The sequence below is a fragment of the Salvelinus sp. IW2-2015 genome, linkage group LG34 (genome assembly GCF_002910315.2).
Source record: "Salvelinus sp. IW2-2015 linkage group LG34, ASM291031v2, whole genome shotgun sequence".
Lineage (NCBI taxonomy): Eukaryota > Metazoa > Chordata > Actinopteri > Salmoniformes > Salmonidae > Salvelinus > Salvelinus sp. IW2-2015.
In genome coordinates this window covers 3023703-3039784 of record NC_036873.1, presented here as the reverse complement: position 1 = coordinate 3039784, position 16082 = coordinate 3023703, and the positions used below count along the sequence as shown (strand labels likewise).

General features: G+C 43.7%; 2 protein-coding genes across 3 annotated transcripts in view; both read left to right on the top strand.

Annotated features, from left to right (window-relative positions):
* Positions 1 to 16082, top strand: part of LOC112067941 (uncharacterized) — a 47925-nt gene that overhangs the window by 18126 nt on the left and 13717 nt on the right. The window lies entirely within an intron of this gene.
* LOC112067920 (uncharacterized) lies at positions 2605 to 14826 on the top strand. 2 transcript variants are annotated; one of them, XM_070437196.1, is made up of 6 exons: positions 2605 to 3062; positions 3418 to 3548; positions 3728 to 3889; positions 6870 to 7022; positions 11654 to 11765; positions 12136 to 14826. In XM_070437196.1, the coding sequence occupies exons 1-6, from the start codon at positions 2786 to 2788 to the stop codon at positions 13062 to 13064; spliced, it is 1764 nt and encodes a 587-aa protein (XP_070293297.1). In that variant the 5' UTR covers positions 2605 to 2785; the 3' UTR covers positions 13065 to 14826. The 2 variants fall into 2 exon arrangements, with proteins under 2 accessions (XP_070293297.1, XP_070293298.1); XM_070437197.1 differs by lacking the exon at positions 2605 to 3062 and adding an exon at positions 3073 to 3153.

The following is a 16082-nucleotide window of genomic DNA, read 5'->3' as shown; positions in this document are numbered from 1 at the left end:
TAGTAATCATATTAAAGTTACTCTTTCTGTTTAATGCATTGGATTTTGCAATCACATGAAAACTGTTTCCACACCATAACAGAGAGAGATACAAAATGTTATGAGGTTACCGTACACAATCCAAGATCTCCTTAAAAAAAGATGTCTGACAACAATATCCAGGAATTTCACCGAATCAATGTCAATGTGTAATTCAATTGATAAATGCTTAGTATATGATATAATAACAAACAACTGTATCATAAATGTAAGGAAAGAAAGGTGGTGTTTTATATCACACAATTTTTGCCGAAACTGTGAAGACTCCAAGCATGAAAAAAGGTTTAAACGTAAGTTTTGATTCAACTCATGAATTCAATTGAATGTATCTATATTCCCCCTTTATATCTTAATGTATCCACATAAAAAAAAATGCAAATGTTTATTAATGACTTGGTACCCTAGTTTTAGGAAAGATCCATATACAGTGAGTGTACAAAACATTAGGAACACCTGCTCTATCAAATCAAATGTTATTTGTCACATGCTCCGAATACAACAGGTATTCTTACAGTGAAATGCTTACTTACAGGCCCTTAACCAACAATTCAGTTTTAAGAAAATACCCCCCAAAAAGTAAGAGATAAGAATAACAAATAATTAGTAGTAAAAAACAATAGCAGGGCTATATACAGGGGGTACCGGAACAGAGTCAATGTGCGGGGCACCGGTGTCGAGGTAAATGAGGTAATATGTACATGTAGATAGAGTTATTAAACTCCTCTGACACCACCTGGTATAGAGGTCCTGGATGTCAGGAAGCTTGGCCCCAGTGATGTACTGGGCCGTACGCACTACCCTCTGCCTTGCGGTCGGAGGCCGAGCAGTTACCATACCAGGCAGTGATGCAACCTGTCAGAATGCTCTCGATGGTGCAGCTGTAAAACCTTTTGAGGATCTGAGGACCTATGCCAAATCTTTTCAGTCTCCTGAGGGGGAATAGGTTTTGTTGTGCCCTCTTCACGACTATCTTAGTGTGCTTGGACCATGTTAGTTTGTTGGTGATGTGGAGGCCAAGGAACTTGAAGCTCTCAACCTGCTCCACTACGGTAGTATACTTAGACAGAAAAACAATGCATTTAAAATGTGTGTTAAGTGTAATGATAGTAAAGATAGTACTAGATATACGAGAAAAGTACATCTCGTATTTGTAGTATATTATCTGAATTTGTAGCATATTTAAGTATACTTCAGTATACTTGTAATATATAAAATATACTTTTTCTCTCACTTGGATAGTCAGAGGGAGTGTAAAGTTGGGATAGAGAAAGCACTGTGTGTGGGGGTGCCCATGCAGCTGGGTATCCGAAGTGCCCTGTGAGAGAGAGACAGGTTGAGATTGCCAGAGTTTGAGTGGGGAAGAAAGTGTCCTGTGCTGAGGCAGTGACGAGAGTAGCGGTTAGCCCAAGGGTGAGGGATTCGACTGGGAGCCCCTCAGTGAGTAGGCCTGAAGAGAGATCCAGAGAGGATGAGTTTAATAAGGTAGGGTGTCTTGCGTTTATTGCTATGATGGTGCTTGAATCAATTTGCAGTGGAAATTAAGAATGGACATTTGTCCAAACAAATGGAAAAATAAGCTAAATTGATGTGGGAAAGGAAAAGGCTAGGGTTGATAATTCCCCATCGTATCTTGGTAGGAGTCTGTTTTCTGGAACTATGTACACCCAACTCGGTAAACCCATTGAAGATATCCAAAGTGGTTAAGTTAAATCAGAGCAGGGCACTTTTTAAAGGAGTCATTTCTGAAGTTGCATAATAAGTTGATATTGATATGCTAAAGTACATTTCTGGAGTGGTTGATGTACGCTGGATGAATAGTGTGGTTAATGGCAAGAAGGAGAAGAGTTCGTCTCTCCTTGTGTTTTGTTTTTATGTGGAGTCCCTCCCGACCCGAGTGCAGCTGGGATATGTATATTATCCTGTCAGAGCCTTTATATCCAGGCCTTTGCAGTGTAACAGATGTAAAATGTTTGGACATGCAGAAAGTGTCTGCAGGCGGAAGGAGCCGAGATGTGGGACGTGTGGGGGAAACCACTTTGATGGAGACTGTATAGCAGAAGAGAATTACAGAGGAATAAAGTATTGTAACTGTGGTGGAGAACATGAGGCGATATCCTTGGAATGCCCATATAGGGTGAAAGAGATGGAGGTGGCCAAAATCAGGGAATTCAGTCTGTCTCCTATGCGGAGGCGGTAGAAAGGGTAGAAAAAGTAGAATGTCCGATGTTATCAGGTAGGCCTCTGCAGGCTGCAGAGTTGGCCTCCCACCAGCAGGATCCAGATATGCTGTATGTAAAGAAGGTGGACATTGTGGTTTTTATAGCAATGGTGATCAATGGCACAGCTAATGTGGAGAGAAAGTCAAGGAAGATGGGCATTATTGTGGATGCGGCAGAGTGGTTTGACGTTTGAAGAACTGAAGGAGAGAGAGATAATATCAAAAAGTATCTCTCACCGTGTGCAGTTTCCTTTTTTCACCCCTGTACAGTTGGTGGCGGTAATACACCATCAATATTGGATGCCAACCGCCGTTAAACCCCACCTAAGAAGAAGAAGTAAACGGAAGTGAACCACAGTGACCATGAACCATTTCTTAGACGTTTATTAACACCCTGGATTTCAAAATATGAGTAGTCATAACTGCACAGCATCACATTCTCACCCCATATAGAGTATAATTCGTGTTGGAGACGACTTAGTCGATAGAAGGTATCTAGGTAACGCTAGCTACTAACGTTCGCTAACAATGGCTAACTGTATGGTGTTTCACACTCAAATAGCCTCCATCATGGAGGTGCTAGCGAATGCAGCCGTTGCAGAGATCTGTAAACTCGTTGATGACGACTATGCAGTGTTTCGTTTGGAAATAACTCAAAGCCAGAAAGAAAACAGGACATTGCGGAGAAAACTACTGGAACTGAAGGTGGCACGGGAGCGCGCTGAGAGGACAATGCCAGAACGCGTCCTCACCATTCGACCCAGTAGTGTTAAGATCCTCGACCGATACAGAGGAATGGCAAGAGGTACATTTTGCAGAAGGCCGAGGATGCGCGGCCTGTCGCACCGTTCCCCTCTGGACATCTGTTCAGATGTGTTACCCAGAATTTGGTCTTGGTCAGTTATTGAATAGTATGCAATAATTCCCCTGATTACTTAGCTATATTGGCGCAAAAACACTCATATTCCAACCAGATTATTAATTTACTGAATTTCCTATTATTTACTCAATGAAAACAATGTAACACATGGAACATAATACATCTATCAATAAATAGTATTTCAAGAAGTTATGAGAAATGTTACCTTAGTGTACAATATACAGTTGAGCATTGACAGTACCTAACCTATCCACCTCTTTTCGCCCAATCACTCTCTCAGGTGAAGGACATCGCACTGGAGGCTACAGAAGCTTTGTTAAGCCAGTGGGACACAATACATGGAGAGATGACCAACCAATCACTGATGATGATGGGAGTGGAACCTCAACCCAGCACATTATCATGATAGAGGTTAGTGTAATAGTATTACATCAAAATTACAGTACATCAAATGTTGCCAATTTATTTCAGAAAGGCTTCCCTCAGCTATTCATTTGATTACATGTACATCCTCATTTATCTGCCATAGGGAAGATTGTGAGACTTCCCTATGACATTGTTATCCAATAACCTCCTCTCTTCTTTGTCAGTCTGCAGATGCAGAGGCTGCAGGTCCTGTGGTCAAGCTGGAGCGGTCTGAAGGAGAGGAGGACCCACGGCACAGCACAGACATCCAGACTGGAGTGGCTGTAACCACGGAGGACCCCACCACCGCCCCAGTGCAGCCCAGGACCCAACGCAGCATCACGGAGGTCAGTGGAACGCCAAACGCCGCACTCAAGTCAGAGACAGTCACCGAGACTTTAACGGGGCTGGGGCGACTGGGCTGTCCTCCTGCACCCCACTCAGAGTATTTACTTTACGCTAACCCGAGGACAGTTTTATCCAATCGGGACTCAGGTGATGCATTACAGACTCACAATGATCCGTCCTGTTCATACGCTACAGAGACACTGATGATATCTGGTGACATGCCTGTGGGCTTAGATCCACAGATTAATCCAATGAGAGGGGACTGGAACCGTTACAGTAGTAGTGTAAACTCTGAAAGGCACCTAGATAAGAAAGGGGAAGGTCTTGTCGTAGATGAGGTTATTGTGAAAGTTGAGCGCAACTCTCCTCAGACATGGAATGCAGACGAGACTCACTCAAGAGAAGGACACTCGCTGGACAACACCAGTGACTTCTTAGATTTCAGGGAAAGCTTGGAGACAAATCGAAATGTTGCGACCCACTCCCCTTTACATGCGTTCAGAGATTGCGATCCAGTGTCCACGTCGATGGAGCCTTCTGATTCACATGGCCGCGTCCTTTTTGATCAGGTATTGAACTCAAAGGACAGGACTAGAGCCCAGGCTCAGAGAGGGGACTCTACATCGTGCAATAGTAAAGAGAAACGGTTCCTCTGCATGTTCTGTAACAAAGGCTTCAGCTGCCCCCATAATGTGGAGATCCACCAGAGGGTCCACACCGGAGTGAAACCCTACAGCTGTACGCAGTGTCACATGCGCTTCGCCCAGGCTGGCAACCTGAAGAGGCACCAGAGGGTCCACACAGGGGTGAAACCCTTCAGCTGTACACAGTGTCACATGCGCTTCGCCGAGGCTGGTGACCTGAAGAGGCATCAGAGCGTCCACACAGGGGAGAAACCCTACAGCTGCCCCCAGTGTGAGAAGAGGTTCTCTCGCCAGCACCAGCTGAAGATGCACCTGAAGGTCCACACGGGAGAAACGCTGTTTGCCTGTATGCACTGCGGGAAGAGGTTCTCAGAGAGGAGCTACCTCAGAATACACCAGCAGAAAAATCATTCCAATCTATAACATCGAAAGAAACCATTTAATGCGATAGCTTCTGACATTTAGATCAAGCCCTGCATTAAAGGCAAATTGATACATTGTCATTGTTATCAGCAGAAAAGATCCACAGGTGCATTTGGAAGAACGAGTAACAGATTTCAGTGTTGAATATTCCTGGGTAGAATTTTGCATCCAGGCATTGTGTGTTATATAAGCCTAAAGTCTGTTACATATTATGTTTGTACTGTGTAGGATATATGTTTACAAATGCCTGGATTACTTCCATTCACCTACTGAATTTTTTCCCAAGACACTTTTAATGATAAAATAAATGCAGTTCAACAAGTTAATGCTGATATTTAGTTGGGGCATGTGTATATGTGGTTTTCATATGGTGTATTTAAAACGTGTTTATGTTTAATAAACACAAAATGGGACTTTTATTGAGATTCTCTTTAATATTCATCACATATGATCTCAACCTATTCTGCATACACACAACAGTGCTTTATAACCAATATACACTTACTAAATATTTCTACTAGGGCCATCGTTTAACGTGTGACATGTTTATCGCTGTACAGTTTTTGGATGCCGTTAATTGCGTTTCCATATCTTCACCACATGGAACCTTTTTAAGCGTGTGTTTCCGCACCGGCGCTTTTAAATGCAGAACACAACAGGGAACACAGCTACAGTCAATGCTTACACCTTTGCATAGCTGAAGACTGTGTGCCTCTAGCCAAAATTATGTGAAAGTTATACCCAATAGTACTGGAGCTATTGTTTTTCTTTCAGACGCGGATTGGTTTTAAACTACTCGCAAGCTGCTGTTTTTTGATTTGATAACAAACACCATTGGTTAGCTAACTGGTCATGTTACCTAGCAACCTGATAACTTGACCACTGACTAGGCTATGCACATTTGGATGGCACAGGAAGAACTGAAAAGGAATAGGTTCATCAAAAATATGCTTCAAAGTTAGGCTGCATATGCAAGAGTGGGGTGTGTATGAATGTGTGAGAGCGAGGATGTGCGTTTCAAGTTTCACGTTTTTATTGTCATGTGCACTAGTCCAGTGAAATGCCATTCTTTCTCTTTCCCAAGCAGTCATCAATATCATAGTCAATAGTGTGGGAGTAAGTGGGAGGGAGACTGCGTAGGACTATGAGTGTAAAGGTATCTGAACAGTACAGATGGTTACAATGCTTTCATCAGTTTAAAAGCTCTTTGTTCTTTGTATCCAAAGAGACAGTTCTTTTTACCTAGAATGCTTTAACAGTACTTAAAATGGTGTGTGTAAGAGAAAGAGAGAGAGTGTGTGTGTGTGTGTCTGTACTGTGTACAAGTGTTACACTTCAAGAACATTGATAAGAGGGAGTAGGTCTACACAAACATTGGGAGCACTAATAGCTGTAGCTATGTTAGGGACTTTTGTGTTGTTTATGGTGAAAATGCTATTAAAAGATTCTGATGTAGATCATTTTGTGTTTCCGTCCCTTACGATCAAAGCATCGTATGCCTGTACATCAATGCACTACTTTTTAAATGGAAAAGTCTTTCTTTGGGGGACAAATTTGAGCACATTTAAAAATGTTGACTAATACGATTTACTAATGCCATTAACTTATTGATTATTGTTATCGTTTGACAGCCCTAATACCTAATACCTACACATACCCACACACTAACAAACACCTACTGTACACGTCAAAATAGTTTAGTCAGGTTTATCTGACTTCTATTTACCCACAACATCATATTTATGTCCACCATGATGGGTTTAAAAACAATAAAGTCATTCTGTAACTACAGTATAGGACTCAAACGTAGTGGGGATGGATAACTCCATGCTGAAAGTGTGTTTATTATCTGTGTGTGTACGTACCTGAGGGAGTGTATGTCTGTGTAATCTGTATCACCTCTCTCTTCCAGGAGGAGGAGGGTCCAGATGTGCTGCTGGTGAAGGAGGAGGGTCTGGGGAACCCTGAGGGGACCATGGTCATGGAGGACAACCAGACTACACCTCCTCCTGAACCCAAAGAGGAACCAGCTGAGCTGTACAGGACCACACACAGTCTCACGGAGGTGAGCCCACTGTGAACTGGGTTGTTCCACTAAATGAGTGTCTTTAAAAAAATATTTTAAGTTGAAATTGTCCATCAATATTACATTTTAAAAGCCTGTTATGGGCCCTCCAGAGTGGCACAGCTGTCTAAGGCATTACATCGCAGTGTTGAGGCGTCACTACAGCATGGGGTTCGAGGAAGCATGACTTTTGGCAAACTCCAAGCAGGCTGCCATGTGCCTTTTACTGAGGAGTGGCCACTCTACAATAAAGGCCTGATTGGTGGAGTGCTGCAGAGATGGTTGTCCTTCTGAAAGGTTGTGGTATTGTGTGTAGATTGATGAGGGAATAAAAAAATAAAAAGGATTTTAAAATAAGGCTGTAACGTAGCAAAATGTGGAAAAAGTAAAGGGGTTTGAATACTTTCCGGATGTATTGTTATTGGAAAGATCCTAGATCAGTACTCCTACTCTGAGACTTTTTGTGGATACGGCCCCGGTCTTGGTTCATGTCATCTTAAAGGTCTGTTCTGCCACTTTTCAATCTCATAATCAGAATTTCTAGCACCAAATCAGTGTCTACATATGTGAAAACAAGACCGTTTCTACGATCTGTGGTTATAAAGATAAGGTCCTAAAAAAACGCTTCTCTGTGACATCTCTGGGTAGGATTGAAAGTAAAAAAACATTCATTTTCAAAACCTGCACCGAGTTTCTAGCCCAAGGGAGGGTATTTTCTTGCTCCCCACATCACTTCGAATCTTAGTGTTTGAAAATCACTTTTTTTTTATGTCATTGGGTAGAATGTTATGTTATATTTTTTTCTACTAAACTTTAGAAATGTGCCGTTTCCATGGTCAAGCAGCTGCACACAAGCCTAAGATCCCCATGCGCAATGCCGAGCATCGGCTGGAGTGGTGTAAAACTCGCCGCCATTAGACTCTGGAGCAGTGGAAACGCGTTCTCTGGAGTGATGAATCACGCTTCACCATCTGGCAGTCCGACGGACGAATCTAGGTTTGGCGGATGCCAGGAGAACTCTACCCGTCCCAATGCATAATGCCAACTGTTAAGTTTGGTGGAGGAGGAATAATGGTCTGGGGCTGTTTTTCATTGTTCGGGCTAGGCCCCTTAGTTCCAGTGAAGGGAAATCTTAACGCTACAGCGAAACAGACACCCGGCCAGTCCCAGATCCCCGTCATTCACTGGAGAAGAAAACTGAGATTTAGCGGAAAAAGATCAGGTTGCCTTGTGAGGATCAGGCGACGAGTGGCTAATCTGCCTTTGCCTTCCGTCCTGCTAGCTAACGTTCAATCGCTGGAAAATAAATGGGACGAACTGAAAGCACATATATCCTACCAACGGGAAAAACTGTAATATCTGATGTTTCACCGAGTCGTGGCTGAACGACGACATTAAGAACATAAAGCTGGCTATACACTCATCGGCAGGATAGAACAGCAGCCTCTGGTAAGACAAGGCGCGGGGGCCTATGCAAATATGTAAACAACAGCTGTTGCACGATATCTAAGGAAGTCTCGAGGTTTTGCTCTCAAGAGGTAGAGTATCTCATGATAAGCTGTAGACCACACTATCTACCTAGAGAGTTTATCTGTATTTTTTGTAGCTGTCTACATACCACCACAGACCAATGCTGGCACTAAAACCGCACTCAATGAGCTGTATACGGCCATAAGCAAACAGGAAAACACTCATCCAGAGGCGGCGCTCCTAGTGGCGAGGATTTTAATGCAGGGAAACTTAAATCAGTTTTACCTAATTTCTATCAGCATGTCAAATGTGCAACCAAAGGGAAACATTTTTGACTACCTTTACTCCACACGCGTACAAAGCTCTCCCTCGCCCTCCATTTGGCAAATATACCATAATTCTATCCTACTGATTCCTGCTTACAGGCAAAAATTCAAGCAGGAAGCACCAGTGACTCTGTCTATAAAAAAGTGGTCAGATGAAGCAGATGCTAAACTACAGGACTGTTTTTCTAGCACAGACTGGAATATGTTCCGGGATTCTTCCGATGGCATTGAGTAGTACACTACAAAAGTCACTGGCTTTATCAATAAGTGCATTGAGGATGTTGTCCCCACAGTGACTGTACGTACATACCCCAACCAGAAGCCATGGATTACAGGCAACAGTTTCACTGAGCTAAAGGGTAGAGCTGCCGCTTTCAAGGAGCGGGACTCTAACCCGGAGGCTTATAAGAAATCCCGCTATGCCTTCAGACGAACCATCAAAAAGGAAAAGCTTCAATACAGGACTAAGATCGAATCGTACTACACCGGCTCCGATGCTCGTCGGATGTGGCAGGGCTTGCAAACTATTACAGACTACAAAGGGAAGCACAGCCGAGAGCTTCCCAGTGACACGAGCCTACCAGACAAGCTAAATATGCTCGCTTCGAGGCAAGTAACACTGAAATATGCATGAGAGCATCAGCTGTTCCGGACGACTGTGTGATCACGCTCTCCGCAGCCAATGTGAGTAAGACCTTTTAAACAGGTCAACATTCACAAGGTCGCAGGGCCAGACGGATTACCAGAACGTGTACTCCGAGCATGCGCTGACCAACTGGCAAGTGTCTTCACTGACATTTTCAACCTCTCCCTGTCTGAGTCTGTAATACCAACATGTTTTAAGCAGACCACCATAGTCCCTGTGCCCAAGAACACTAAGGTAACCTGCATAAATGACTACCGACCCGTAGCACTCACGTCTGTAGCCATGAAGTGCTTTGAAAGGCTGGTCATGGCTCACATCAACACCATTATCCCAGAAACACTAGACCCACTCCAATTTGCATACTACACCAACAGATCCACATACTCCACACCTGGACAAAAGGAACACCTATGTGAGAATGCTATTTATTGACTACAGCTCAGCGTTCAACACCATAGTGCCCTCAAAACTCATCACTAAGCTAAAGACCCTGGGACTAAACACCTCCCTCTGCAACTGGATCCTGGACTTCCTGGCGGGCCGCCCCCAGATGGTAAGGGTAGGTAACAACACATCCGCCACGCTGATCCTCAACACGGGGGCCCCTCAGAGGGGCGTGCTCTGTCCCCTCCTGTACTCCCTGTTCACTCATGACTGCACGGCCAAGCACGACTCCAGCACCATCATTAAGTTTGCTGATGACACAACAGTGGTAGGCCTGATCACCAACAACGATGAGACAGCCTATAGGGAGGTCAGAGACCTGACAATGTGGTGCAAGGACAACAACCTCTCCCCAACGTGATCAAGACAAAGGAGATGATTGTGGACTACAGGAAAAGGAGGACGGAGCACGCCCCCATTCTCATTGACAGGGCTGTAGTGGAGCAGGTTGAGAGCTTCAAGTTCCTTGGCATCCACATCACCAACAAACTAACATGGTCCAAGCACACAAGACAGTCGTGAAGAGGGTACGACAAAACCTATTCCCCCTTTTGCATGGGTCCTCAGATCCTCAAAAGGTTTTACAGCTGCACCATTGAGAGCATCCTGACGGGTTGCATCACTGCCTGGTATGGCAACTGCTCGGCCTCCGACCGCAAGGCACTACAGAGGGTAGTGCGTACGGCCCAGTACATCACCGGGGCCAAGCTTCTTGCCATCCAGGACCTGTATACCAGGCGGTGTCAGAGGAAGGCTCTAAAAATTGGATTTTCTACGCTGCTGTAACTCTCTGTAATTATCTATGCATAGTCACTTTAATAACTATCTACATGTACATCTACATTACCTCAACACCGTTGCCCCCGCACATTGACTCTGTACCGGTACCCTCCTGTATATAGCCCCGCTATTGTTATTTACTGCTGCTCTAATTATTTGTTGTTCTAATCTCTTACTTTTTTGTAGGTATTTTGTTAAAACTGCATTGTTGGTTGTGCTTGTACGTAAGCATTTCACTGTAAGGTGTACACCTGTTGTATTTGGCGCATGTGACAAATACAATTTTATTTTGATTTGACAATGACATTCTAGAAGATTCTGTGCTTCCACCTTTGTGAAAACAGTTTGGGGAAGGCCTTTTCCTGTTTCAGCATGACAATGCCCCCATGCACAAAGTGAGGTCCAGACAGAAGTGGTTTGTCGAGATCGACGTGGAAGACCTTGACAGGCCTGCACAGAGCCCTGACCTCAACCTCATCTAACACCTTTGGGATGAATTGGAACGCCGACTGCGAGCCAGGCCTAATCACCCAACATCAGTGCCCAACCTCACTAATGCTCTTGTGGCTGAATGGAAGCAAGTCCCCACAGCTAGTGGAAAGCCTTCCCATAAGAATGGAGGCTGTTATAGCAGCAAAGGGGGGGACTAAGTCCATATTAATACCCATGATTTTGGAAAGAGATGTTCTACGAGCAGGTGTCTTAATACTTTTAGTGTATGTTGACACTGGTATTGTATTGGAGATAATGAAAGTGAGGTTGAAAAGTGGTGGAGTTGCCCTTTAAGTGTGAGACCATGCCTTTGAAATATCAAACCATTAGAGAGTGTCAAGTAATCAAATCAACCAATATGTTTGCATAGTACTCATGGTAATCCCTCATTGCCCAAACAGAAGATGTTCCATAGCAGGGTGCTCATATCAGATTTCTTGATCCAACATCGTCTCACTCTGTATCTCTTACAGTCAGTAGACATGGAGGATGGGAAGCCTGATCTGCTGCTGATCAAAGAGGAGACAATAGAGGACAGACCAGAGAGCATTGACCTGCTGAGTGCACTAAAGATTGGGGAGCAAGGTAAGGGAGACATGCATATTTACATTTAGTCATTTAGCAGACACTCTTATCCAGAGCAATTAGGGTTAAGTACAGATTTTTCATCTAGACGGCTCAGGATTCGAACCAGCAACCTTTCTGTTACTGGCCCAATGCTCTTAACCGCTAGGCTACCTGCCTACATACAGTAATAGATCTTCATTGGGAATAGTGATGCGCCTGGCTATTTTCTTATCTTCTATATTTTCTTCATTCATTAAATCAATAGAACTTATGTTTACAAGTAAAAACAGACATAATCTATGAACTTGACCAGGTAATTGACAAAAAAAAACATATGTAGAGTTCTCTGCCATGTTTTTAAAGTCTATTTTCTAATCTCTTCCTGCAGGTGGTTGGCTGGAGGCTAACAGAGGAGACTGGACAACAATTTTGGATACCCAGACCGGTGAAGCCAAGAGCCCAGGGGACAATATCACTGAGCGGGGCAGGACCAGAAGCGACATAGTGGAGGTCAGTGGATGGGACAGCATCCTCAACTCTGGGCTGGGGGACAACACTGTTAACCAGAAACTGACAGTCGAACACAGAACAACAACCGAACTTAGTCTCCATGACAACAGGGCGAGGTGTAGATTTGGTCCACGGGGACTGGGAGGTATCCATATGCGGCAGGAGAGAACAGAAACAAACTCTGCTAACGATGCTCCGTCCTGCTCCTATAGTTGTGATTCAGAGAGACTGATGGCGCCTCAGGTTAACCCCCTAACAGGTGCTGCCTTCAGCCTGCCTTCGATAGGATCTATCAACTGGAATATGGACCCTGCGACAACACAGACACTTCCTGGCCCTCCTCACACTCTCCTAATGTTAAACCAGACCTCAGACAAAGCCAGTGCTTCAACACTAAATGGCTACACAAGCCCATTGCCAAATGACAGTAGTAGTGATGCTATCAGTAGATCCGGTGGCAAAGAGAAGCGCTTTCCGTGTTCATTCTGTGGGAAAGCCTTCAGTTTCTGCAAACAGGTGATCCACCAGAGGGTGCATACGGGGGAGAAACCATTCGGCTGCCACCTGTGCCAGGCCAGTTTTTCACAATCGTCCAGCCTGAACAGGCACCAGAGAGTCCACACGGGGGAGAAATCCTACAGCTGCCCCCAGTGTGAGAAGAAGTTCTCCCGCCAGCACCAGCTGAAGATGCACCTCAAGGTCCACACGGGAGAAAGGCCATTCGCCTGTACTCACTGCGGGAAGAGGTTCTCGGAGAGGAGATACCTCAAGATGCACCAGCAGAAAAAACATTCCACTATAACATAGAAAGTAACCATTCCACTCGATTCTGACGTTTATATCAAACCCTGCATTAAAGGTAGATGCAGCAAGATGGCATCCAGTAAACAGCAGTTGTGGGTCAATCGTTGAAGTGCAAGGCCCATACATTGTGTGATATATATAAGGCATGTAGTACAATATTGTGTTACAGCCTGAATTTAAAATGTATTTCATATATATTTTTTGTCACTCGCCTACACAATACCCCGTAATGTCAAAGTGGAATTATGTTTTTCAAAGGTTTTACAAATGAAAAGCTGAAATGTCTTGAGTCAATAAGTATTCAACCCCTTTGTTATGGCAAGCCTAAATAAATTCAGAAGTACAAATGTGCTTAACAAGCCACATAATAAGTTGCATGGGCACTGTGTGCAATAATAGTGTTTAACTTGATTTGTGAATGACTGCCTCATCGCTGTACCCCACACATACAATTATCTGTAAGGTCCCTTAGTCAAGCAGTGAATTTCAGACACAGATTAAACCACAAAGACAAGGGAGGTTTTTCAATGACTCACAAAGAAGTGCCCCTATTGGTAGATGGGTAAAAATAAAAATAAAATGCAGAATTTGAATATCCCTTTCATTACACTTTGGATGGTGTGCCAATACATCCAGTCACTACAAAGATACAGGCGACCTTCCTAACTCAGTTGCTGGAGAGGAAGGAAACCACTCAGGGATTTCACCATGAGGCCAATGGTGACTTTAAAATGTTTACAGAGTTCAATGGCTGTGATAGAACACTGACACAACAACACTGTAGTTCACAATACTAACCTAATTGACAGAGTGAAAAGAAGGAAGCCTGTACAGAATAAACATGCACTTAAGTAATACTGCAAGAAATGTGGCAAAGCAATTCACTTTTTGTCCTGAATACCAGTGGTGGAAAAAGTACCCAATTGTCATACTTGAATAAGCTATAGATACCTTCATGGAAAGTTACTCAAGTAAAATACTACTTGAGTAAAAGTATTTGGTTCTAAATATACTTAACTATCAAAAGTAAAAGTGTAAATTATTTAAAATCCTTATATTAAGCAAAGCAGGCGGCACCATTTTACGAATAGCCAGGGGCATACTCCAACACTCAGACATAATTTACAAACGATGCATTTGTGTTCAGTGAGTCTGCTAGATCAGAGGCAGTAGGGATGACCATGTATTATCTTGATAAGTGCGTGAATTGGACCATCTTCATGTCCTGCTCAGCATTTAAAATGTAACGAGTACTTTTGGGTGTCAAGGAAAATGTAGGGAGTAAAAAGTACATTATTTTCTTTACGAATGTAGTATAGTAAAAGTTGTCAAAAATATAAATAGTAAAGTACAAACATCCCCCGAAACTACTTAAGTAGTACTTCAAACTATTTCTACTTAAGTACTTCAAATCAAATGTTATTTGTCACATACACATGGTTAGCAGATGTTAATGTGAGTGTAGCGAAATGCTTTACGCTACTGCTGAATACAAAGTGTTATGTTTGGGGTCATGATAGGGGCTGCATCAAATGATTGATGTATTATAATAATTGATTATGCTTATGTTGTATTAATAGAGGGGGAGGGCTATAAGACCCCTCCCCCACTACATTATTAGGGTCCTGGACTACAGATTAGCTATATATATATATATATATTGGGGAGAAGAAGTATTTGATACACTGACGATTTTGCAGGTTTTCCTACTTACAAAGCATGTAGAGGTCTGTAATTTTTATCATAGGTACACTTCAACTGTGAGAGACGGAATCCTAAAATCAAAAAATCCAGAAAATCACATTGTATGATTTTTTAAGTAATTAATTTGCATTTTATTGCATGACATAAATATTTGATACATCAGAAAAGCAGAACTTAATATTTGGTACAGAAACCTTTGTTTGCAATTACAGAGATCATACGTTTCCTGTAGTTCTTGACCAGGTTGCACACACTGTAGCAGGGATTGGCCCACTCCTCCATACAGACCTTCTCCAGATCCTTCAGGTTTCGGGCTGTCGCTGGGCAATACGGACTTTCAGCTCCCTCCAAAGATGTTCTATTGGGTTCAGGTCTGGAGACTGGCTAGGCCACTCCAGGACCTTGAGATGCTTCTTACGGAGCCACTCCTTAGTTGCCCTGGCTGTGTGTTTGGGTCGTTGTCATGCTGGAAGACCCAGCCACAACCCATCTTCAATCTCTTACTGAGGGAAGAGGTTGTTGGCCAAGATCTCGCGATACATGGCCCCATCCATCCTCCCCTCAATACGGTGCAGTCGTCCTGTCCCCTTTGCAGAAAAGCATCCCCAAAGAATGATGTTTCCACCTCCATGCTTCACGGTTGGGATGGTGTTCTTGGGGTTGTACTCATCCTTCTTCTTCCTCCAAACACGGCGAGTGGAGTTTAGACCAAAAAGCTCTATTTTGTCTCATCAGACCACATGACCTTCTCCCATTCCTCCTCTGGATCATCCAGATGTCATTGGCAAACTTCAGATGGCCTGCACATGTGCTGGCTTGAACAGGGGGACCTTGCGTGCGCTGCAGGATTTGAATCCATGACGGCGTAGTGTGTTACTAATGGTTTTCTTTGAGACTGTGGTCCCAGCTCTCTTCAGGTCATTGTCCAGGTCCTGCCGTGTAGTTCTGGGCTGATCCCTCACCTTCCTCATGATCATTGATGCCCCACGAGGTGAGATCTTGCATGGAGCCCCAGACCGAGGGTGATTGACCGTCATCTTGAACTTCTTCCATTTTCTAATAATTGCGCCAACAGTTGTTGCCTTCTCACCAAGCTGCTTGCTATTGTCCTGTAGCCCATCCTAGCCTTGTGCAGGTCTACAATTTTATCCCTGATGTCCTTACACAGCTCTCTGGTCTTGGCCATTGTGGAGAGGTTGGAGTCTGTTTGATTGAGTGTGTGACAGGTGTCTTTTATACAGGTAACGAGTTCAAACAGGTGCAGTTAATACAGGAAATCAGTGAGAACAGGAGGGCTTCTTAAAGAAAAACTAACAG